The sequence below is a fragment of the Pecten maximus genome, chromosome 10, assembly GCF_902652985.1.
Source record: "Pecten maximus chromosome 10, xPecMax1.1, whole genome shotgun sequence".
Classification (NCBI taxonomy): domain Eukaryota; kingdom Metazoa; phylum Mollusca; class Bivalvia; order Pectinida; family Pectinidae; genus Pecten; species Pecten maximus.
The window spans coordinates 36,202,690-36,229,934 of NC_047024.1; the positions used below are offsets into that span (position 1 = coordinate 36,202,690).

At 37.0% G+C, this 27,245-nt stretch overlaps 1 protein-coding gene across 1 annotated transcript; it reads left to right on the top strand.

Annotated features, from left to right (window-relative positions):
* Positions 1-5,466: 5,466 nt before the first annotated feature.
* On the top strand, positions 5,467-25,645 carry LOC117336885. Its single transcript, XM_033897625.1, has 3 exons — positions 5,467-5,578; positions 7,347-8,782; positions 25,523-25,645. The coding sequence occupies exon 2, from the start codon at positions 7,347-7,349 to the stop codon at positions 8,187-8,189; it is 843 nt and encodes a 280-aa protein (XP_033753516.1). The 5' UTR covers positions 5,467-5,578; the 3' UTR covers positions 8,190-8,782; positions 25,523-25,645.
* Positions 25,646-27,245: the final 1,600 nt, after the last annotated feature.

Sequence of the window (27,245 nt, forward strand, 5' to 3'; positions counted from 1 at the left end):
TACACAATACAAACAAAATCCGAGTCTATCGTGTCCTAATGACCAAAGCTGTTGTTAGGACGTTAAATACAGTCAAAATCCTAGTCTATCGTGTCCTAAAGACTTAACCTGATGTTAGGACGTTAAACAATACAGACAAAATCCTAGTCTATCGTGTCCTAATGACTTAACCTGATGTTAGGACGTTAAACAATACAGACAAAATCCTAGTCTATCGTGTTCTAATCACCAAAGCTGTTGTAAGGACGTTACACAATACAGACAAAATCCTAGTCTATCGTGTCCTAATGACCAAAGCTGATGTTTGTACATTACACAATACCGACAAAATCCTAGTCTATCGTGTCCTTAATGAGCAACGCTGTTGTTAGGACGTTACACAATACAAACAAAATCCAATTCTATCGTGTCCTAATGACCAAAGCTGATGTTTGTACATTACACAATACCGACAAAATGCTAGTCTATCGTGTCCCTAATGCCAACGCTGTTGTTAGGACGTTAAACAGTACAGACAAAATCCTAGTCTATCGTGTCCCTAATGACCAAAGCTGATGTTAGGACGTTAAACAATACAGACAAAATCCTAGTCTATTGTGTCCCAATGACCAAAGCTGATGTTAGGACGTTAAACAATACAGACAAAATCCTAGTCTATCGTGTCCTAATGACCAAAGCTGATGTTAGGACGTTACACAATACAGACAAAATCCTAGTCTATCGTGTCCTAATGACCAAAGCTGATGTTAGGACGTTAAACAATACAGACAAAATCCTAATATCGTGACCTAATGACCAAAGCTGATGTTAGGACATTAAACAATACAGACAAAATCCTAGTCTATCGTGTCCTAATGACCAAAGCTGATGTTTGGACATTACAAATTACAGACAAAATCCTAGTCTATCGTGCCCTAAATGACCATAGCTGATGTTAGGACGTTACACAATACAGACAAAATCCTAATATCGTGTCTCTAAATGACCATAGCCGTTTATAGGACGTTAGACAATACAAACAAAATCCTAGTCTAGTGTTGGGGTTTGCTTGGCTGTGTGTACAATATAGAAAATCTCGAACACGTGCTGCCTCCAACTTATGTTTTATTCTTCTCCACTAAACATCAAAATAACTTCCGGTGATGGACGGACACACATTACGGAACAATATATATACTAACATAAAAAAAATGATATTAATTATAATTCCGGATACACACTTGATGGTTGATAATATATATATGTGTGATAAATACACATTTGTCATATATATAACACTATCGTGTCTCTAAATGACCATAGCTGTTTATAGGACATTAGACAATACAAACCAAATTATAGTCTATCGTGTCCTTAATTAACCACTTTGTTCAAGTCATTGCATTACACACTGAATAAGATATCTATAAAAACATGTTTTCTCTACCTCGACTTTTCTCTTATTCATGTAAAGAACAATCCACATAGATTGTTTGACTATACGTCCAAATAGAGGCAATGGAGATTCAGAGAGCGATTTGTGCAAGAGTCCGAAACAAGCATGGCAATCACCTGTCGACCATTTTTCGTTTTTCTGATCTGAGCGATTTGAACAGTACTATCAGATTATACAAACTTCATCTATCTTACATAAATTAAGAAACACTTTATATCAGCTTTTAAGCACTATCGTTGGACAAAATGTCAAAGCTCGAGAGAGGTCTCACTGTAGAACCACCGCGGAGAAAACTCACGTTGTCTGGCATGTGACATCCTCGATATAACGGTGTTCTATCATTAGCTATGATCATTTAAAGAGGCTTGCCCGCAGAGAGATCAGAAAAATTGGCTAATAGAAAAAGATTTTTTACACATGACAGATTGTTGGAATTGTTGAGTTTTTTCATTTTATTTTCCTTACAAAACGCTGAAAAGTGATATTAAAACCTCATTTTTTAAATATTATTTATTTAATCGCAACCCGCAATAAGTCCCCGCTATACAGTGAAGTCTAATTTGATTGATTCATCAAAGAAACAAGCACGTGCATAGTGCCGCACAGTGATAACTTCAAAGGCAGCGGCGATTTACAAAGAAGATTTGCCGTTATATTCCATACATTTCCCTCTCAGGTTGAGTTTTAAAACGTCTTTTAAATACATATTCTGTAATTGTTTTCAAGAAATAAAGTCGGAAAGTCTCTAATTTTGTCACATAGAAACGTGTACTGAAGTTTATTTAGTGATCGGAGATGTGCCGTTTACCGGTCCGTCTGCGGGTAAGCCTCTTTAAAGAAACGGTAAGGTAGGATTTGGTTTGTATTGTTTAACGTCCGATCGACAGCTTTGATCATTTAAGGATACAGTAGGCTAGGATTCAGTTTGTATTGTTTAACAATCTATAAACAGTATGATATCGGTTACTGTTCACCACTAACGACTCCTAGGGGGACTAACTCGCTGTATGGTACATTTTTACATTCATCAAAAACGAGTACCAAGAGGACTAAACAGCGGTATGTTAAAGTTTAATATTAATCACTGACGAGTCCTAGAGGGACTAAACAGCTGTATGATAAAGTTTTATATTAATCACTGACGAGTCCTAGAGGGACTAAACAGGTGTATGATAATCACTGACGAGTCCTAGAGGGACTAAACAGGTGTATGATAATCATTGACGAGTCCTAGAGGAACTAAACAGCTGTATGATAATCACGTACGAGTCCTAGAGGAACTAAACAGCTGTGTGATAATCATTGACGAGTCTTAGAGGAACTAAACAGCTGTATGATAATCACTGACGAGTCCTGGAGGAACTAAACCGCTGTGTGATAATCATTGACGAGTCCTAGAGGAACTAAACAGCTGTATGATAATCATTGACGAGTCCTAGAGGAACTAAACAGCTGTATGATAATCACTGACGAGTCCTGGAGGAACTAAACCGCTGTGTGATAATCATTGACGAGTCCTAGAGGAACTAAACAGCTGTATGATAATCATTGACGAGTCCTAGAGGAACTAAACCGCTGTATGATAATCATTGACGAGTCCTAGAGGAACTAAACAGCTGTATGATAATCATTGACGAGTCATAGAGGGACTAAACAGCTGTATGATAATCACGTACGAGTCCTAGAGCGACTAAACCGCTGTATGATAATCATTGACGAGTCCTAGAGGAACTAAACAGCTGTATGATAATCATTGACGAGTCCTAGAGGAACTAAACAGCTGTATGATAATCATTGACGAGTCATAGAGGGACTAAACAGCTGTATGATAATCACGTACGAGTCCTAGAGCGACTAAACCGCTGTATGATAATCATTGACGAGTCCTGGAGGAACTAAACAGCTGTATGATAATCACTGACGAGTCCTAGAGGGACTAAACAGGTGTATGATAATCATTGACGAGTCCTAGAGGAACTAAACAGCTGTGTGATAATCACCGACGAGTCCTAGAGGAACTAAGCAGGTGTATGATAAATTTTTATATTAATCACTAACGAGTCATAGAGGAACTAAACCGCTGTATGATAATCACTGACGAGTCCTAGAGGAACTAAACAGCTGTATGATAATCATTGACGAGTCCTAGAGGAACTAAACCGCTGTATGATAATCACTGACGAGTCCTAGAGGAACTAAACAGCTGTATGATAATCACTGACGAGTCCTAGAGGAACTAAACAGCTGTATGATAATCATTGACGAGTCATAGAGGGACTAAACAGCTGTATGATAATCACGTACGAGTCCTAGAGCGACTAAACCGCTGTATGATAATCATTGACGAGTCCTAGAGGAACTAAACAGCTGTATGATAATCATTGACGAGTCCTAGAGGAACTAAACCGCTGTATGATAATCACTGACGAGTCCTAGAGGAACTAAACAGCTGTATGATAATCACTGACGAGTCCTAGAGGAACTAAACAGCTGTATGATAATCATTGACGAGTCATAGAGGGACTAAACAGCTGTATGATAATCACGTACGAGTCCTAGAGCGACTAAACCGCTGTATGATAATCATTGACGAGTCCTAGAGGAACTAAACAGCTGTATGATAATCATTGACGAGTCATAGAGGGACTAAACAGCTGTATGATAATCACGTACGAGTCCTAGAGCGACTAAACCGCTGTATGATAATCATTGACGAGTCCTAGAGGAACTAAACAGCTGTATGATAATCACTGACGAGTCCTAGAGGGACTAAACAGGTGTATGATAATCATTGACGAGTCCTAGAGGAACTAAGCAGGTGTATGATAAATTTTTATATTAATCACTAACGAGTCATAGAGGAACTAAACCGCTGTATGATAATCACTGACGAGTCCTAGAGGGACTAAACAGGTGTATGATAATCATTGACGAGTCCTAGAGGAACTAAGCAGGTGTATGATAAATTTTTATATTAATCACTGACGAGTCCTAGAGGAACTAAACCGCTGTATGATAATCATTGACGAGTCTTAGAGGAACTAAACCGCTGTATGATAATCATTGACGAGTCCTAGAGGAACTAAACAGCTGTATGATAATCATTGACGAGTCCTAGAGGAACTAAACCGCTGTATGATAATCACTGACGAGTCCTAGAGGAACTAAACAGCTGTATGATAATCATTGACGAGTCCTAGAGGAACTAAACCGCTGTATGATAATCACTGACGAGTCCTAGAGGAACTAAACAGCTGTATGATAATCACTGACGAGTCCTAGAGGAACTAAACAGCTGTATGATAATCATTGACGAGTCATAGAGGGACTAAACAGCTGTATGATAATCACGTACGAGTCTAGAGCGACTAAACCGCTGTATGATAATCATTGACGAGTCCTAGAGGAACTAAACAGCTGTATGATAATCACTGACGAGTCCTAGAGGGACTAAACAGGTGTATGATAATCATTGACGAGTCCTAGAGGGACTAAACAGCTGTATGATAATCACCGACGAGTCCTAGAGGAACTAAGCAGGTGTATGATAAATTTTTATATTAATCACTAACGAGTCATAGAGGAACTAAACCGCTGTATGATAATCATTGACGAGTCCTAGAGGAACTAAACCGCTGTATGATAATCACTGACGAGTCCTAGAGGAACTAAACAGCTGTATGATAATCATTGACGAGTCCTAGAGGAACTAAACCGCTGTATGATAATCACTGACGAGTCCTAGAGGAACTAAACAGCTGTATGATAATCATTGACGAGTCCTAGAGGAACTAAACCGCTGTATGATAATCACTGACGAGTCCTAGAGGAACTAAACAGCTGTATGATAATCACTGACGAGTCCTAGAGGAACTAAACAGCTGTAGGACACATATTTATTTTAATCATTTACATAATCACTTAGTGAAGATGAAACACTTTTTTCGACTGGGTTTTCGTTTTCTGACGTTTTCAGTAGGTTTGTCACACCCAACGAGCGCACAGAGACAAAATGAACTATTACCGTGAAAAACAATCTGGAAGCTGCTCCAGCAGTATAAAAGGCGACTCCGGGCGAGTTACTTCACTGACCACAAGAAAGTATAGAAGTGTGACAGAAAACGAACAACTGGTTACACAAAGGTAAGACAAAGAACAGAATTGGAAACATTCCAACGCTGATTATATATACAGGTATGACTTTGGACAGAATTATTTTCAGCACTGATTTTTTACAGGTAATACTCTCGACAGAATTAGAAACATTTTTCAACGCTGATTATATACAGGTAATACTCTCGACAGAATTAGAAACATTTTTCAACGCTGATTATATACAGGTAAGACTTTCGACAGAATTAGAAACATTTTCAGCATTGATGTTTTACAGGTAAGACTGGACAGAATAAGAAACCGTTTCAACACCGATTACATACAGGTAAGACTCGACAGAATTAGATATCTTTTCAACACCGATTACATACAGGTAAGACTCGACAGAATTAGAAACCTTTTCAACATTGATTACATACAGGTAAGACTCGCGACAGAGATAGATATCTTTCTAACACTGATTATATAAGGAGGACTCGCGACAGAATCATTGCAATATTCCAAACTGTACAGAAGATGAATTTCCTTTATGATATACCAATTTCCACTACCGATATACCCTTTGTAAAGAGTTTGAAGATTTTAAAAAGTTTGTTTTAATGAATCCACAGAAATAAGTTAAAACTTGGATAACAATAGTTTTATTTCCTCTGTTCGGCGTTGCAGTCAACCTTAGCTACTGTTGTATTGTAACTTGTATTCTATGTATAGACGAAAGAAAGCTTCCTTGGTATTAGTTTGATGGTCAATATCCGTGATTCTCATGAACATTGGAGGATTTTTTTGTGTGTATGAGCACAATGTGGTGTGTACTAAGCCATTTTGGTTGGGTATCTTGTATTTAATTCTTATACAGATATATGAGAAAATTTCTTTTTCAAATAAATGTGTGTAATGAATGTTTGGTACGTAAATAAAACAAGTGAGCTTTAACTATAATGGTACATGTATACTCTATCATAATATGAATCGTGCAAGTAAATAACCATATTATTGTAGTAAAATGTTTTGTGGGGTTAAAACCTTCAGTGTGTAAAAACTTACCCGATCTGATATGAGTTTCGATCTCTACGGTGCGAAGTACACATGTTCATATATTGCTATTTTATAGAAAGTTCTTGTACTGATCAATGTTTGTCATTCCTGTACTGGTCAATGTTTGTCTTTCCCTGTCCTGGTCAATGTTTGTCTTTCCCTGTACTGGTCAATGTTTGTCTTTCCCTGTACTGGTCAGTGTTTGTCTTTCCCTGTACTGGTCAATGTTTGTCTTTCCCTGTACTGGTCAGTGTTTGTCTTTTTTGTATACTGATCAATGTTTGTCTTTCCTTGTCCTGATCAATGTTTGTCTTTTTCTATACTGATTAATGTTCGTCTTTCCCTGTCCTGATCAATGTTTGTCTGTCTCTATACTGATCAATGCTTGTCTTTCCCTGTACTGGTCAATGTTTGTCTTTCCCTGTACTGGTCAGTGTTTGTCTTTTTTTTTCTATACTGATCAATGTTTGTCTTTCCTTGTCCTGATCAATGTTTGTCTTTTTCTATACTGATTAATGTTCGTCTTTCCCTGTCCTGGTCAATGTTTGTCTTTCCCTGTACTGGTCAATGTATGTCTTTCCTGTACTGGTCAATGTTTGTCTTTCCCTGTACTGATCAATGTTTGTTTGTCCTTTACTGATCAATGTTTGTCTTTCCTGTACTGGTCAATGTATGTCTTTCCTGTACTGGTCAATGTGTGTCTTTCCTGTACTGGTCAATGTTGGTCTTTCCTGTACTGATCAATGTTTGTCTTTTCCTGCAGATGTTCAAGGGTCCGGTACTTGTTGCTGCAAACATCACCATTCTCGTGATACGATGCATTTGCGGGGATGTGACTTTTGGAGAGAAACATCTCCAATCAGGAAGTTTACCAAAAGATCCCTCGATTGATACTGACCAATTATCGCCAGTAACAACTGAAGCTGGCGCCACAGTCCATGGGAAGATTCCTGAAGGATATTACTTAACAAGCATGGGGCACACGGGACATTCGGCATACGGTGACATTATTGAGGACAAAACATCGTCCCAACTAGCCAGGACGCGACTACACCCTCAATATCCCAACAGGGCCTACACTAACACTGGCGAAACAGATTTAGAGTCAGACTCTCAGGTAGACTTTGATCCAGATTATGTTGCCGATATTTCCAAATATCTTACGAATGAAATATTGCAGATCGTCACCAATGGGAATAAATTTACCTCGACAATGATAGCAAAAATACTGGAAACCTTGATGTTGGAGAATCAGCCCAATGGAAAATCAGAATTGTCGAAAACATTAAACATGCCCGAAAACACATCAGCTACTATCAGTAATGGCAATACTGTGACGTCAAATTCTGTTTCTAGCCCCTTCTTCAGGCCAGTCAAGACGATGGCTGATGTCATGGCTCTGGGGAAACCTAAGGCTTCCACGGTAGTTCACGTGCAGAAGAAAGCCTTTTTTTGTCCACTGATGTATCGCACGGCCTTCTCCGTCAGCAGGTGTTGGATGTTCTCAAAGCTCATCAAAACGAGACAAGTACGCATGCGCCAACACGCTATAGCTAGAGCAAAGGCTGCGAAGAAAAAACTTGCCCGTGCAGCACGGAAATATTAACTTGAGTAAAGAACATATCAGACATGTAATTCCCTCCTTAGCATATATCCGTATAGATAATATATAGAAAAATGCTACCAGATCTTAAACGTCAGAACATAATTATTTTGTCTTTAAAGCAGCAAGCAATATGTCATCGGCAGTGATTCATGATATGGTAGTAAATAGAACATAATTAGTAAGGATGTAACTTTCATATGAGGTACGTAATTAAGGGTGTAACTTGAATACGATGTACATAAAAAGGGTGTAACTTTCTTATTGTGTACATAATTAAGGGTGTAACTTACATATTGTGTACGTAATTAAGGATGTAACTTATTATTGTGTACGTAATTAAGGGTGTAACATTCATATAAGGTACGTAAAAAGGGTGTTACTTTCATATTGTGTACGTAATAAATGATGAAACTTTCACATGAGACACATAATTAAGTTTGTAACTTACATATGAGGTACGTAATTAAGGGTGTAACTTACATATGAGGTAGGTAATTAAGGGTGTAACTTACATATGAGATATAATTAAGGGTGTAACTTCCATATGAGGTATGTAATTAAGGGTGTAACTTACATGAGGTAGGTAATTAAGGGTGTAACTTTCATATGAGGTAGGTAATTAAGGGGTGTAACTTACATATGAGGTAGGTAATTAAGGGGTGTAACTTCCATATGAGGAAGGTGATTAAGGGTGTAACTTACATATGAGGTAGGTAATTAAGGGTGTAACTTACATATGCGGTAGGTAATTAAGGGTGTTACTTCCATACGCGGTATGTAATTAAGGACGCAACCTCCATATGCGGTACGTAATTAAATATAAATGCAACATATACAATCAAATTTGCATCACATAACACATTACTCCTATACAGAAGTAATTTTACTTAGAAAAAATAAAAATGCATTTTGTTACTTTCATTGACAAGCAACAGATCCAGATATGTGAATGAAAAAGCGAAAATGGACATAGATAAGGTATATAGAAATTGGATATTTATGGAAATAAATTGGACTTCCCATCATTCACTTTTCTGATCTTCAGTTTTCATTTTGAATTGGACAGCTATTCCATGGCATGAATGATGGTCTTTATAATGTTTATGTGAAATGGAGATAAATTCAATATCTTGGTTTTCAGATATTGTAATAGCCAATTGTAACTGTGGTCAGAGCGGCACAGCCATACCCAGTATTGATACCACAATAAAGCATTCTGTACAGTATATACATATTTATTTACAGTATTTATAAGACTATTATATAGACAAAATACACACCCTCACACTCGCACTACACATACGGATATATACAGTCTTTTGAAAACTTCTGTCCTCTTCCCTTCCAATCCACTCCTCTGGTCCTCTGTCCTTATCACGTCACAAGAGTTACCAGCTATGAGCGTACATGTAGATACTTCAGTATCTCATAACACTTCAGTGTTAACACAACAATCAGCCGATATCGGAATCATCATCACTGCCACATGGAAACCACACAGGTATACATGTAGGTCGAACTGCTGACCACTGACTTACAAAATGTATATGAGTCAACTGCATCACCGGGAAACAAGGCTGGGTTATACCGCCACTGAATATCACATGTAGATGACCCTGTCATGGTCAAAACTGTTACTGTGTTGGCTGGTCCATCTCGCCCATTTCCCTTGATAATCCACGGTAGAAAGCTGGTAAATACAGAAAATAGGACATAGTTTGTAGAAATCCGTAATATTCCAGGTACATTGTAGTTTAAAAGTCTCTTCGCGTATACAAAAGCTAGATATTTATTTCACTTACGCGCTTCCATACATTTACACTCCTAACAAACTGGGGTTTCCAGATATACAATTATATATATATTCATGATAATTAAATAGCATTACTTAAATATTACTATAATTACTGAATAATATAGCATACTTATGCGAATTACCATTTAGGTAAACATGCGGGTCCACAGCGAACAATAAATAATTACAGTCTATCACCTATATGGGCCTCCATACCTATAGAAAACGCATACGCTTACTTTACGCTAACTACATGACAATAACGTAATGGCCCGTATACAACTAATATATGACTGATATACAAATATCTTGCTTATACAGCTTATTGATACTATAGCTACCATTATAACATATAGATAAAACAATAACCAGTTATAGAAATTCAAACATACACGTAAACAACTCAGTCACGCACGAGTCATCTTCGCTAGCCAAGGCTTCTGATTACGTTACACTACACGTTCGTGGAGTGTAACGTAATCAGAAGCCTTGGCTAGCGAAGATGCGCACGAGTGGACCGCACCAACTATAAATGCTTGACCGGTCTCCTACAGGTAAATACTATAATCCAATCGGATAAATACATGGACAATATAAACCAAAAAGGGGCAAACACTTACCACAGTCAGCTTTCTGTGCTTTCACTCATATGAGACAAATATAACAATGTCTCCAATACCTCGAACGATCCTCCGTCCAGAGCGTGCCTTACCGATCGCCCGTCATCTGGTATCTCTCGCGCCTTATCGAAAATACTTACCTGACAGAGAGGTCCGACTTATAGGTAGCGCACCACTAAATACAAACCCTACATACATACCACATAGAAACACCACAAAATACTTACTGTAGTATTTTTCTATATTACTGTAGTATTTTTCTATGTTTCTATTTTCTGTTATACCATCTTTGCTTTAGGAATTTTAATAGCCCGTCAATCTGTTGACCGTTGGTAATTAGATGGGGAGGGACACGTCGGGATAATATCCCGTGAAGTAATCAATTCACAACGCCCGTGGCAGTAATCGTCTGCCCGGCTCCCGTTCATGTTTATTGCCCCTGTCAGAGAGGTATTAATCGCCTCTCATCCCTATTATCCACTACAAATGGCTGGACCTGTCTGGGAGCTCCAGCAATGCCCCATCTTTATTACACATGGTCAATATTTACTCGCGGCTAATTGTTTTTCTAAGTGTTATGTACATTGTTATTTACACATTTTAGTCACCGGAGCGGAAGGCTCCGGTACAGGTGTGCACCGCTCCGGCACCGCTCCGGCAGGGCTCCGGCGCTCCGGTAGCGCTCCGTTAGGTTTTGGTATAAAAGGGGTGAAAGCGAGAGCGGAGGGAGAGTTCAGTTCAGAGAGGGAGATCGTGGAGTTGAGTTCAAGCCGGAGAGTTCACTTCAGAGAGGGAGTTCAGTTCAGAGAGGGAGATCGTGGAGTTGAGTTCAAGCCAGAGAGTGTTAGGTGTTACTTTGCTGGATGTTGCTACGTATGCTGATGAAAGCGAGAGCAGTGTTGCCATTTATATATGCTCTGTACACTGCTGATGTTGCTGAATACATAGACTGAAACTTTACGACGGTGTTGAATTGTGTTTCTCGACGACCCACACTATTTAATTCTAAACTCGGGTATTGTGGCGGGTGTCTGACGCTACCTCGAGGACACCTACCGAGGGCTGCGGGACTTTGAGTATATAGTTCCCCGGCTATTTCCGCTACATTACCATATTTACCAATCGAGTTATGCGAGCGTGACACAATAATGTAATTATAATTCAACTATTTAATTCATGACTAAAGCAGTTAGGTTAAGTTGAAATCACCACCTTGTTGGAAGAATGTTGATGCCAATATCAAAAGTGAGTCAAATCTGTGTTAAAGAGACCCGCACACTACTCCAAAGCTTAGGTCAGTCATGATTCTTGGCTAGTCTCTTTCTTGGATGGGACCTAGTTTGTGAATGAAAATAACATTGATTCATTGTATTACAAATGCTCCACAGCAGACAAGCCAAGACATGGATTACACATGCTCCAAAGCAGGTCGAGTCTAGACGTATGTATTAGACATGCTCTGCAGCAGAACGAGCTAAGACATGTATTGCACGTGCTCCAAATCAGGTCTAGCCAAGACATATGTTTTGCACACGCTCCGCGAGAGAACAAGCCAAGATGTACGTATTTCACACGCCCTCAGCATAATAAGCCAAGATCTATGTAATACACGTGCTCCACATAATAGCGTTCCAAGACGTATGTTTTGCACACGCTCCACAGCACAACTAGCCAAGCTGTAAGTGTTACTCGCACTCCACAGCAAAACGAGCTACAATATTAAGATGTGTGTATTACACTGCAGAACGAGCGAGGACATATGTATAGCATGCGCCCCACGGCTGAACATGCTAAGATGATTGTATCACACGTGCTCCACAGCAGAACGATCGCCCAAACTGAACAACAAAAGACTTTATTCCGATATTTTCTATGGTAATCACGAGACAATAGCTGTTGCCAAGCATTAAGTAATACAAACCAAATCCTTGCTTACCGTGTCCTTAAATAACCATAGCTATTTATAGGACATTAAACAATACAAACAAAATCCTAAACTATCATATTTTGACATTAATTGTCCCGTTGTATTGTGCCCCGTTCCGCCAGTGGCCGAGTTTATGAATTGCGATTTTCAGATTACAATATGATTGTCTCCTTAGTACAAGTAAAAAAACCCAGTCCATTTGCGGATTTTTTTTTCCACTACTTATTTATTCATCATCGCTCTAAGTACATTGTTCATGTCATTGCATTACAAAGTGATCAACCCATCTAAAAAAATGTTTTCTCTACCTCGACTTTTCTCTTGTTCAAATAAGGCAAAGTTCAATTCCGATCCGAGTAATTTAAGCAGTATACCATCAGATGATACAAACTTCATCTATTTTACATAAATCAAGAAACACTTTATATCAGCTATTAATCACTGTCATTGGCCAAAATGTAAATGCTCGCGAGAGGTCTTGTTGTAGAACCACCGCGGATAAAACTCACGTTGTCAGGCATGTGACATCCTCGATATTCCATCAGTTACGAGAGCTTACGTAAACCCTGGAGTATCGTGGACAGGTGACAACATCATATGAAACGTGGACAGTAATATCCAGTTAAGTATTGTACAGGATAAACACCAATACTACCATTATATTGTATACCATCAGTTACGAGAGCTACCATGTTCTCACATGACTCTAGTTATCCTAGTCTACTGTGTCTTAGATAAGAATAGCTGTTGATAGGACGTTAAACAATACAAACGAAATCCTAGTCTATCGCGTGAAATGACCATAGCTGTTGATAGGACGTTAAACAAACAGTATACTATCATATGATATAAACTTTATCCATTTTACATTAATTGACAAATACATTATATCGACTAATATTAATTACTACTATAAGCCAAAATGGAAGCGCGCGAGGGGTTTTACTTTTGAATTACCGCGGAGAAAACCCACGTAGCCTGGCATGTGTCATCATCGAGCGGATGTGATCGTTACCACATGAGGAATCTAGGATGGTCAGGTGAAAACATCATATGAAAGTTGGATGATATAGTTATTTTCCAGTAAGTAACAAATTCAATAATGTTCATCACAGTATTGTACAGGAGACACACCTAATCATGAATATAAAACTATCATACAGCTGTTTAATCCTCCTAGAACTCGTCAGGGAGGAATGTAAAAAGAGTACCATACATCTGTTTAATCCTCCTGCCGTGTCCTTAACTAACCATAGCTTTTTATAGGACGTTAAACAATACAAACCAAATCCGAGTCTATCGTGTCGCTGAATGACGAAATATGTTTATAGGGCGGTTAACAATACCAACCAAATCCTAGTCCACCGTATCCTGAAATCACTATAGCTGTTGATAGCACGTTTGACTATACCAACCAAATCCAAGTTTATCTTGTCCTTAAATAACTATTGCTGTTGATAGGACGTTAAACAATACAGACAAAATCCTAGTCTATCGTGTCCTAATGACCAAAGCTGTTGTTAGGACGTTAAACAAAGACACACAATCCTAATATCGTGACTATAGCTGTTTATATGACGTTACACAATACAAACAAAATCCTAGTCTATCGTGTCCTAATGACCATAGCTGTTTATAGGACATTAGACAATACAAACCAAATTCTAGTCTACCGTGTCCTAATGACCAAAGCTGTTGTTAGAACGTTAAACAATACAAACAAAATCCTAGTCTATCGTGTCCTAATGACCAAAGCTGTTTATAGGACGTTAAACAAAGACACACAATCCTAATATCGTGACTATAGCTGTTTATATGACGTTACACAATACAAACAAAATTCTAGTCTATTGTGTCTCTAAATGACCATAGCTGTTTATAGGACATTAGACAATACAAACCAAATTCTAGTCTACCGTGTCCTTAACTAACCACTTTGTTCAAGTCATTGCATTACACACTGAAAAAGATATCTAAAAAACATGTTTTCTCTGCCTCGACTTTTCTCTTATTCATGTAAAGAACAATCCACATAGATTGTTTGACTATACGTACAAATAGAGGCAATGGAGATTCAGAGAGCGATTTATGCAAGAGTCCGAAACAAGCATGGCAATCACCTGTCGACCATTTTTCGTTTTTCTGATCTGAGCGATTTGAACAGTACTATCATATGATACAAACTTCATCTATCTTACATAAATTAAGAAACACTTTATATCAGCTATTAAGTACTATCGTTGGCCAAAATGTAAAAGCTCGCGAGAGGTCTCGCTGTAGAACCACCGCGGAGAAAACTCACGTTGTCTGGCATGTGACATCTTCGATATAACGGTGTTCTATCATTACCTATACTCATTTAAAGAAACGGTAAGGTAGGATTTGGTTTGTATTGTTTAACGTCCGATCGACAGCTTTGATCATTTAAGGATACAGTAGGCTAGGATTCAGTTTGTATTGTTTAACAATCTATAAACAGTTTGATATCGGTTACTGTTCACTAACGACTCCTAGGGGGACTAACTCGCTGTATGGTACATTTTTACATTCATCAAATACGAGTACCAAGAGGACTAAATAGCGGTATGTTAAAGTTTAATATTAATCACTGACGAGTCCTAGAGGGACTAAACAGCTGTATGATAAAGTTTTATATTAATCACTGACGAGTCCTAGAGGGACTAAACAGGTGTATGATAAAGTTTTATATTAATCACTGACGAGTCCTAGAGGGACTAAACAGGTGTATGATAAAGTTTTATATTAATCACTGACGAGTCCTAGAGGGACTAAACAGGTGTATGATAAAGTTTTATATTAATCACTGACGAGTCCTAGAGGGACTAAACAGGTGTATGATAAAGTTTTATATTAATCACTGACGAGTCCTAGAGGGACTAAACAGGTGTATGATAAAGTTTTATATTAATCACTGACGAGTCCTAGAGGGACTAAACAGCTGTATGATAAAGTTTTATATTAATCACTAACGAGTCCTAGGAGGACTAAACCGCTGTATGATAATCACTGACGAGTCCTAGAGGGACTAAACAGCTGTATGACACAGGTTTATTTTAATCATTTACTTAATCACTTAGTGAAGATGAAACACCTTTTTCGACTGGGTTTTCGTTTTCTGACGGTTTCAGTAGATTTGTCACACCCAACGAGCGCACAGCGACAATATGAAATATTACCGTGAAAAACAATCTGGAAGCTGCTCCAGCAGTATAAAAGGCGACTCTGGGCGAGTTACTTCACTGACCACAAGAAAGTATAGAAGTGTGACAGAAAACGAACAACTGGTTACACAAAGGTAAGACAAAAACAGAATTGGAAACATTCCAACGCTGATTATATACAGGTAGGACTTTGGACAGAATTATAATTATTTTCAGCACTGATTGTTTACAGGTAATACTCTCGACAGAATTAGAAACATTTTCAATGCTGATTATATACAGGTAAGACTCGACAGAATTAAAAACATTTTTCAACGCTGATTATATACAGGTAAGACTTTCGACAGAATTAGAAACATTTTCAGCATTGATGTTTTACAGGTAAGACTCGACAGAATAAGAAACCGTTTCAACACCGATTACATACAGGTAAGACTCGACAGAATTAGATATCTTTTCAACACTGATTACATACAGGTAAGACTCGCGAAAGAACTAGATATCATTTTAACACTGATTATATAAGTAGGACTCGCGACAGAATCATTGCAATATTCCAAACTGTACAGAAGATGAATTTCCTTTATGATATACCAATTTCCACTACCGATATACCCTTTGTAAAGAGTTTGAAGATTTTAAAAAGTTTGTTTTAATGAATCCACAGAAATAAGTTAAAACTTGGATAACAATAGTTTTATTTCCTCTGTTCGGCGTTGCAGTCAACCTTAGCTACTGTTGTATTGTAACTTGTATTCTATGTATAAACGAAAGAAAGCTTCCTTGGTACTAGTTTGATGGTCAATATCCGTGATTCTCATGAACATTGGAGGTTTTTTTTGTGTGTATGAGCACAATGTGGTGTGTACTAAGCCATTTTGGTTGGGTATCTTGTATTTAATTCTTATACAGATATATGAGAAAATTTCTTTTTCAAATAAATGTGTGTAATGAATGTTTGGTACGTAAATAAAACAAGTGAGCTTTAACTATAATGGTACAGGTATACTCTATCATAATATGAATTGTGCAAGTAAATAACTATATTATTGTAGTAAAATGTTTTGTGGGGTTAAAACCTTCAGTGTGTAAAAACTTACCCGATCTGATATGAGTTTCGATCTCTACGGCGCGAAGTACACACGTTCATATATTGCTATTTTATAGAAAGTTCTTGTACTGATCAATGTTTGTCATTCCAGTACTGGTCAATGTTTGTCTCTCCCTGTCCTGGTCAATGTTTGTCTTTCCCTGTACTGGTCAATGTTTGTCTTTCCCTGTACTGGTCAGTGTTTGTCTTTCCCTGTACTGGTCAATGTTTGTCTTTCCCTGTACTGATCAATGTTTGTCTTTCCTGTACTGGTCAATGTTTGTCTCTCCCTGTCCTGGTCAATGTTTGTCTTTCCCTGTACTGGTCAATGTTTGTCTTTCCCTGTACTGGTCAGTGTTTGTCTTTTTTTTCTATACTGATCAATGTTTGTCTTTCCTTGTCCTGATCAATGTTTGTCTTTTTCTATACTGATTAATGTTCGTCTTTCCCTGTACTGGTCAATGTTTGTCTTTCCATGTACTGGTCAATGCTTGTCTTTCCTGTACTGGTCAATGTTTGTCTTTCCCTGTCCTGATCAATGTTTGTGTATGCCTGTCCTGATCAATGTTTGTCTTTTCCTGCAGATGTTCAAGGGTCCGGTACTTGTTGCTGCAAAAATCACCATTCTCGTGATACGATGTATTTGCGGGGATGTGACTTTTGGAGAGAAACATCTCCAATTAGGAAGTTTACCAAAAGATCTCTCGATTGATACCGACCAATTATCGCCAGTAACAACTGGAGCTGGCGCCACAGTCCATGGGAAGATTCCTGAAGGATATTACTTAACAAGCATGGGGCACACGGGACATTCGGCATATGGTGACATTATTGAGGACAAAACATCGTCCCAACTAGCCAGGACGCGACTACACCATCAATATCCCAACAGGGCCTACACTAACACTGGCGAAACAGATTTAGAGTCAGACTCTCAGGTAGACTTTGATCCAGATTATGTTGCCGATATTTCCAAATATCTTACGAATGAAATATTGCAGATCGTCACCAATGGGAATAAATTTAGCTCGACAATGATAGCAAAAATACTGGAAACCTTGATGTTGGAGAATCAGCCCAATGGAAAATCAGAATTGTCGAAAACATTAAACATGCCCGAAAACACACCAGCTACTATCAGTAATGGCAGTACTGTGACGTCAAATTCTGTTTCTGGCCCCTTCTTCAGGCCAGTCAAGACGATGGCTGATGTCATGGCTCTGGGGAAACCTAAGGCTTCCACGGTAGTTCACGAGCAGAAGAAAGCCTTCTTTTGTCCACTGATGTATCGCACGGCCTTCTCCGTCAGCAGGTGTTGGATGTTCTCAAAGCTCATCAAAACGAGACAAGTACGCATGCGCCAACACGCTATAGCTAGAGCAAAGGCTGCGAGGAAAAAACTTGCCCGTGCAGCACGGAAATATTAACTTGAGCAATATGGAGGGTTAAAAGGGACATAAGTCAAACATACTATTTTCAATCTTTTTTCTTCCTTTTTTTTACTTTTCTAATTGCAACTTCTCATTATTTGTCATTACTGATTTATTTCTCACAATTTTAATGCTTCATTTTACGTTATTACTTTTTTGGATTCAAAACTCTTTATTTTAACATTTTATCTTCAATTGTGCATTTTATTTTTTTGTTTTTGTTTTTTTTACTGTTGTTAAGATTTTATATTTAAACTTTAAAGTTCTCCAATTTTACAACTTGTAAAATAACTATTTTTGCTAAAACATGTTACATGAAAGATTAAAACTAAAAATGAAGAGAGAAAGAAAGGGGAAAAAGTAAGAAATAGAAAGTTAGAATTATGTCCCAAAAAACCCTTATGCAATTTTTCATCTTCATTCTATCGCCAGAGGGTGCTCAAATCAATCGCTTCGGAAGTAAGGATTACTCCCTACAGCAGCCATTGCAACAGTGACTCTCAAATTCCTACCAATGCCCGACTGAAACACTTCATCATTGTTTGGATTAAGCTTTGGCCCTAAATTATACACTCACTGCTTTTTATCCTTAATATTCGAAATAATATCAATATTATATCCTCAGATGATAAAATCCTAGTTTAAAAAAAGTGTTTACGACACCGAGCCCGGTTTTTCGTGTCTGCTCCGGTTGAATGGCACAGGCAGTAGGCCTAGGCCAAGAGCTCGAAGTACTAGACTGGTTCTCGTAGTTCCGCATATCATACAGCAATCTAATTAAAATCTAGATGGTCATTCTCACTACGTTACATGAGAAACGTGTAGTGATAATGACCATCTAGACTTTAATTAGATTGATCATACAGCGCCCGTACTGCCAGTTCCAAGACTTCGATATAACGGTTAGACTTCCATCAACCGATGATTTTGCCGAATATTGATACAATATATTAAATTGTAAATTTCATTTCGGGACTTTCCCCATAGTTCAAAGTCAGTATCAAGCGTCTTTGTCAGTGGTCCGTGTCAAGCAAATTGGGAGATTGTCTAATTTTTTTTATTCGAAAACTTCTTCAGTAGACTCTAGTGTTGGGAATCACTAATAAGTTCATTATCAATCATCATCATATCGATAATTGATCGATCATGTATATAACTTTAGGGAAATATCTTATTACCCATGTAATTTAATATCAAGAACAGGTGAGCGAGTTATCTCCCTTTTTCTATCACAGATGAAAATTAAGTAATTAGCAAGTTTTAAATTATTTATGTGAATTTGACCAATAATTCATGTAAAGGAAGCTTAATAATGCATAATAAATCATATTTTTATTTTTAAATAACTTTTTCAACCTTTTATCAGGTAGCAGTGTACACCAGTTTGCCCTGGAGTTTCTGAAAATTAAGTGGCAAATTATCTCTTACTCTTATATATATTTGCTTTGTTATTTGTTAGCTTTGTTTATCACCCTTTGAATAGCCAGCTGAGTCAGTTTGAGGCAGGGTCACCTTGTAGTAGTTAGTGACTACCTCTGAACAACATGCAGGAGACCTGTCTGTCCACAAGCCATCCAGGAAATGGAGCTTACCAAGCAAAATAAATAATATTTTCTTTTCAAATAAATGATTTAAACTTCTTGTAAGGTAGCAGTGTAGACCAGTTTGCCAAGATTTTAAAAAATAAGTAGCATCTTTAAGTCTGAGGCTGGGTCTCCTTGTAGTAGTTGGTGACTACCTGACTGAACAACATACAAGAGGCCCATTGCATGCCATCCAGAACAATATATAATACTAATATACTTTGTGTATTTGGTTTAACTTCCTATTAACTGCTAAGTTCATTTAAGGACGTGTCAGGTTTAGAGGTGGAGGAAAGCCGGAGTACCAGGAGAAACACTACCGGCCTACGGTCAGTACCATGGCCAGTTAACTTCCAACGTAGGTTTCGAACTAGCAACCCAGAGGTGGATAGCTAGTGATATTAAGTGTCATGACACCTTAACCACTTGGCCACCGCGGCCCCTCAATAATAAATAATTAACTATCTTACAGTGGCAATAGTACCAAAGAAGTGAAAATTGTGGAAAATTTGTTTCTTAATATCTAAATGGCTTGAAATTGAGAGAGTACTTCTACAAAATGAAATGAAAACCATATTTTATGCAGTCTCAAAAACATTTTAATGAATTTTTTTTAAAGTAGAACATAGAGGATAATTACTTGCGGTCTAAGGCCTGCAATTTCAGTACCTGTTTAAAACTTTTTAATTTTTATTTGTTACAGTTGCAAATGTAAAAGATGTGAAAATAACAGAAAATGGTGTTATCCCAATATCAAAATAGTTTGATATTGAGAAAATAGTTCTACAATATGAAATTAAAACCAGATTTTATGTAAAGTTTCAAAATCCTGAATTTGTTTCTTCAGTAGAATATAGAGGGAAATTAACTGCAGTCTTTGGCCAACAATTTGTAACACCCTTCCTAATGTAAATGTTTGCATATGGTGGTGTTGGCCTAAAAAAAAGAAACACATAAACTATTTACATGTACACTAGTCCTACTGTAGTGTTACTGTATTTCACCTGTGTGGAGATGACATTATGAAGAAGACTATCTTGTAGAATGGTTATCATTAAATCCTGGTCATTGTTTGAATTTGTCAAATAATTTTCTATAATACCTTTATATAAGTAAAGTTTAAATTCAAAAGATAAAAAAAATTAACTACTTTGTTCCCCAACATTGAATTTAACATAGTGCAACACAGTAAATACATAATAGTTCCAAAAACTTAAGTATAAATTTGTCAGAATTGGTGTCTTGCACATTGTTTTCTTTGGTATATGTAAGCGAAAGGTTGAAATATGTCGGAATGATATTTAAAGCAAAGATATTTCAAAATTTACCACTTGCTACCTATGTGCAGATGAAATTTTGGAGAAAAACTATTTTGTAAAATAGTGATAACAAAATATTAGCAATTCTTTAATTTTGACAAGTAGTTTTCTATTATACCTTTTGTGATAAGCTGAAACTGATTACAAATTCAAAAGACAAAACTACAACATGGTTCCACACCCTAAATTAGTTAATTAACTTATGTGATATAACAATCAACATAATTTTAGTAAAATTTTCTCAGAACAGGTTTCTCGCACATGGTTTTCTTTGGCACATGTAAGCAAAGGGTTGAAATATGTTGATATGGAATTGATAATAAAGCAACTTATAGATACATGTATTTGAAAATTTACTAATTCATGAAATTTCAAAGTAAACTATTTTGTAAAATTGTGATAGCTAAAACCTGGTAACTCTTTGATTTTGTCAAATAATTTTCTATCTGATAATTTTTTGTAATAAATTGAAATTGATTTAATTTTAAAAGATAAAAAAAAATGCATGACATCTTTCTATACACCCAAAGCAACAGAATTTTTCCTAATTCAACATAATAATTGACAATATTTTAGCTTAAAATTTGCCAGAACAGCTTTCTTGCATATTGCTTTCTTTGGTGCATAAAAGTGAAGGGTTTAAATATATTTGAAAACTTATTTCATTTATTAATCAATGCAACAGATGATATAATTTGACACTGTCAAAATTTAAAGCATTAATAAGAACATATCTATATTTCATTAAGAATTTGAGAAACAAACTTCTATTACTGAAAAAGAATTATTTAATATACTGCTAGTGTGTACTGAAGTACATGTACAGTAGTTCCTTGAAAGTTCGTGTCATCGTACTTAGCTAATGTGTACGAGATATGATTCTCGAAATGTCGTTGTTCCACAACATAAACAAATATCAGCTGATCAAGACATCAAAGAATAAACTAACGACACAGCAATTTCATTAAACAAACAAACAATAAAGACATTTTAAAAATATTACATATTTAAACGTCGCTTGTCTCTAAAACGTGAATGAACACGTAACATTTACACTAGACCTAGGAAACCTACTGGAAACCTACGACTCCATAAGAGATTAGATTTGTTATCGAAAAGATGAACGTTGGTCTAGCTGATTGACCCACTTCCGTCACAAAAGTTGAGCGATGTCGTAAAACGACACGGAAAAATCGTCAAAAAGAAACATTTTATGGGTACACAAACGGTGTCTCAATACTAATAATTACATATCTAATAAGCACAATGCCTAGGATTTAACCGTTTTGATAAAATCATAATATGAAGTTACCAGTCGATGGTTGTTTGGGAGCGCCCCGTGATTATATATTTATGTTTAGATTTTACTGCCCCCTGGTGTTAGAATAGTTGGAAAAAATGCATCAAGGGTTTTTTGGGACATAATTCTGAAACACTTACATTGTTGTTGTGAAACAAAATATACTTAAATAACCAAATAGGAAAAGAAGAAAATGCGATATTAAACCACTAAATTTGAAAACCATAAAACTATCAAGCAGAAACTGAAAAAATGACATATTAAATCAAAGTTTTTGGTCACAAAATAGAAATAGCCGACTAATATCTAAAATTGTTAAACACAATTTTACTTAGTTTATAGCATCAGTCTGCAGCAATAGGAATATGAAACAAAGAAACACAAACTATCTACCGCTGAATAAAAGAAATTTAATATCAACACTTATCACGATGTAAAAATAAAGAAATGAAAAAATAAAAGATAAAGGAACAATAATCAAAACAATAAGTTAAATGGTTAAACAAACAAGAAAAGTTAAACATATAATTATGTCCCTTTTAACCCTCCATAGAGCAAAGAACATATCAGACATGTAATTCCCTCCTTAGCATATATCCGTAAAGATAATATATAGAACAAGAGACCCATGGGGCCTGTATCGTTCACCTGGTTAAATTTGACCAAACGTCAAAATAATGTTCATGTTCAATTTGTTAATATGTAGCTTAATCTGTCAATCTCGAACAATGCTATATATGGTTATAGTGTAGGATCCCAACTGCTTTAAAGAAATAATGAAATCCAGACTCTCTAAGGGTGTGAAAAGACTGCAGTGATTGTTTTTACAACATGATTGTGTTTTAACCAAGTCCCATAGGGTGGGGAAAGACCCTTCGTTGGGCCTATTTTTACATCAGAATTGTGTTTATCCCATAACGTGGTTATGGGTTGGAGTGTCACAGCAAAATTTGTTCCCCTTTCTCCAAGGATGCCTCAAGATCTGAGCAAATTGGGTTCAAATCCATTAAAAACTTAAGAAAAGTAACTATTTTAAGAAATTACCTCTATTTACCCTATTTGACCCGCCCCCTTAGGGGTCAGAATCGTCATTTATGCAAAATCTGTTCCCCTTCCCCATGGATGTTTCTGACCGAATTGGGTTTAAATCCATTGATAGCTTTATGACCAGTAGTGATTTAAAGGAATTAACTCTAATTTACATATTGGGCCCCGCCCCTTTAGCGCAAGAGTAATCTTTTACGCCAAATCTATTCCCCTTTCCCCAAGGATGTTTCTGACCAGATTGGGTTTAAATCCATTCATAACTTTATTACTAGTAGTGATTTAAAGGAATTACCTCTAATTTAATTATTGGGTCCCGCCCCTTTGGGGTTAGAGTCACTGTTTATGCAAAATCTGTTCCCCTTCCACTCAAGGATGTTTCTGACTAAATTGGGTTTAAATCCATTCATAACCTGATGACTAGTAGTGATTTAAAGGAATTACCTCTAATTTACTACTTATTGGGCCCCGCCCCTTTGGCCCTTTGGAGGTTAGAGTCTCTCGTGTTATGCAAAATCTGTTCCCCTTCCCTCAAGGATGTTTCTGACTAAATTGGGATCAAATCCATTCATAACCTTATGACTAGTAGCGATTTAAAGGCATGACCTCTAATTTACATATTGGGCCCGCCCCTTTGGAGTAAGAGTCATCTTGTACGCACAATCTATTCCCCTTTCCCCCCAGGATGTTTCTGAGCAATTGGGTTTAAATCCATTCATAACTTTATTACTAGTAGTGATTTAAAGGAATCACCTCTAATTTACATATTGGGCCCCACCCCTTTAGCGCAAGAGTCATCTTTTCAGCCAAATCTATTTCCCTTTCCCCAAGGATATTTCTGACCAAATTGGGTTTAAATCCATTCATAACTTTATTACAAGTAACGATTTAAAGGAATTACCTCTAATTTAATTATTGGGCCCCGCCCCTTTGGCCCCTTGGGGGTTAGAGTCACCGTTTATGCAAAAGCTGTTCCCCTTCCCCCAATGATACTTCTGACTAAAATTGATTTAAATCAATTCATAACCTTATGACTAGTAGCGATTTAAAGGAATTACTCTATTTCCCCTATTTGAACCTGCCCCTCTGGCCCCTTTCGGGTCAGAGTCACCATTTATGCAAAATCTGTTTCCCTTCCCCCAAAGATGTTTCTGACCAAATTGGGTTAAAATCGATTCATAACTTAATGACTAGCCTATTTCCCATATTTGACCACGCCCCTCTGGCTCCTTGGGGGTCAGAGTCACCATTTATGCAAAATCTGTTCCCCTTCCCCCAAGGATGTTTCTTACTAAATTGGGTTAAAATCCATTCATAACTTCATGACTAGTTGCGATTTAAAGGAATTACTTCTATTTCCCCTATTTGACCCTGCCCCTCTGGCCCCTTTGGGGTAAGAATCACCATTTATGCAAAATCTGCTGCAAATTTGGTTAAAATCCACCAAGCATTTTATGACTAGTAGCGATATAATGCAAATGTTGACGGACAACAGACGGACGACAGATGCCGCGCCATGGCATAAGCTCACCGGTCCTTTGGTCCAGGTGAGCTAAAAATGCTACCAGATCTTAAACGGTAGTACATAATTATCTCGTCTTTAAAGCAGGAATGTCATCGGCAGGGATTCATATGATAGTAAATAGAACATAATTAGTAAGGATGTAACTTTCATATTGTGTACTTAATTAAGGGTGTAACTTGAATACGATGTACATAAAAAGGGTGGAACTTTCTGATGAGGTACGAAAAAAGGGTTTAACTTACATATTGTGTGCGTAATTAAGGGTGTAACTTACATATTGTGTGCGTAATTAAGGGTGTAACTTACAAATTGTGTATGTAATTAAGGGTGTAACTTACATTATTGTGTACATAATTAAGGATGTAACTTACATATGTGGTACATAATTAAGGGTGTAAGTAACAATATGAGGTATGTAATTAAGGGTGTAACTTACATAGGAGTTACGTTAAAAGGGTGTTACTTTCATATTGTGTACCTAATAAAGATGAAACTTTCATACGAGACATATAATTAAGGGTGTAACTTCCATATGAGGTAGGTAATTAAGGGTGTAACTTACATATGAGGTAGGTAATTAAGGGTGTAACTTACATATGAGGTAGGTAATTAAGGGTGTAACTTACATATTGTGTGCGTACTTAAGGGTGTAACTTACATATGAGGTAGGTAATTAAGGGTGTAACTTCCATATGAGGTAGGTAATTAAGGGTGTAACTTACATATGAGGTACGTAAAAAGGGTGTTACTTTCATGGGGTGTAACTTACATATTGTGTACGTAATTAAGAATGTAACTTACATATGTGGTACGTAATTAAGGGTGTAACTTTCATATGAGGTACGTAACCATGGTTAGAAATTGGTGTTGTTACACCTTAAAATACAGTTAAGTAATTATTACCTCCCCATTATGTTATTGATTGTATTTTATTGTCATAATGTTGTTACTAAGCATTAAAAAGTAATCGCCTGAAGATAGCCGATACACGGCTTGAAAACGTTATTCAACTGGAATTGCCTTGTTGTGTCATTTATGTTTACACACATATATATACAAAATGTATATAGAATAAAGTTAAAGTGTCCATGTGACGGTAAATAATAATAAAATAAAAAGTCAAACACAGATCTGCCGTCTCCCTAGTACTATGAATTTTATTCATAATCCCCTGAAGAGCAGCACGATATAGCCGCGAAAGTACTAGGGAGACAGCAGATCTGTGTTTGACTTTTTCACAAACTCGTGTCTTGTTGTCAGGGCGCTGTGCTATTTTATTGGCTGTTAGTTCCGGAGTCCGTGTAGTGACAAATTACTTACGTATTAGGTATATGTATATAATCTGTATCTACTATACAATGAAAATCAATGTTTCTGTGGTGTTTAAGTGCACTGCGATATCTTTTTTATTATGAATATACAGTATATATTATCTGTATCTGGTATATGGTGGAAATAAATGTTTAGAGAGAAACAGAAAAGTGTCGAAATGAAATCGAAGATGTCCATGTGTGAAACAGTTGGAAGGAAGGCTAAGAAAGTTTTATTTGGGGAATGTATTTAGACGACAAAATGCGGTTTTGGTTTAGTTTTGGTTTATTTTGTTTAACGTCCTATTTAACAGCTAGGGTCATTTAAGGACAAAACGCAGTGTTAAATGAAAGGTAGCGGTGTTTAAATGGGTTCTGGGGCCGCGGTGGCCGAGTGGTTAAGGTGTACCGACACTTTGACACTAGCCCTCCACCTCTGGGTTGCGAGTTCGAAACCTACGTGGGGCAGTTGCCAGGTACTGACCGTAGGCCGGTGGTTTTTCTCCGGGTACTCCGGCTTTCCTCCACCTTCAAAACCTGGCACGTCCTTAAATGACCCTGGCTGTTAATAGGACGTTAAGCAAAAACAAACCAATCTGGATAGCAATATTATATGAATGCATTCCTTGGAGTAAAAGGACATGATGTTATCTTAATAAACTGTTGTTTTCATGTCAAATTGTTTGTATTTCATTATTTTCTAACATTTAAATATTGACGACATGGCCGATATCAGCCACCATCACTAATTACCCTTAGAAGGATGGAATAGACGTATGATGCAGTTTTTATATCACGCTCTTTTAAAATATAATACACATTCTTGTGACTTTTGTGCAATCCTTAATCGAGGCAATGGTGCCAGGGGCAATATTGCAATCCTTAAACAACCAAAGAAAGAAATGGATGTGAACTGACACGTCTCTAGAAA

What these genes read in the sequence shown, in the direction of transcription:
- LOC117336885 (XM_033897625.1), top strand. Translation starts at nt 7,347, where the DNA reads ATGTTCAAGGGTCCGGTACTTGTTGCTGCAAACATCACCATTCTCGTG.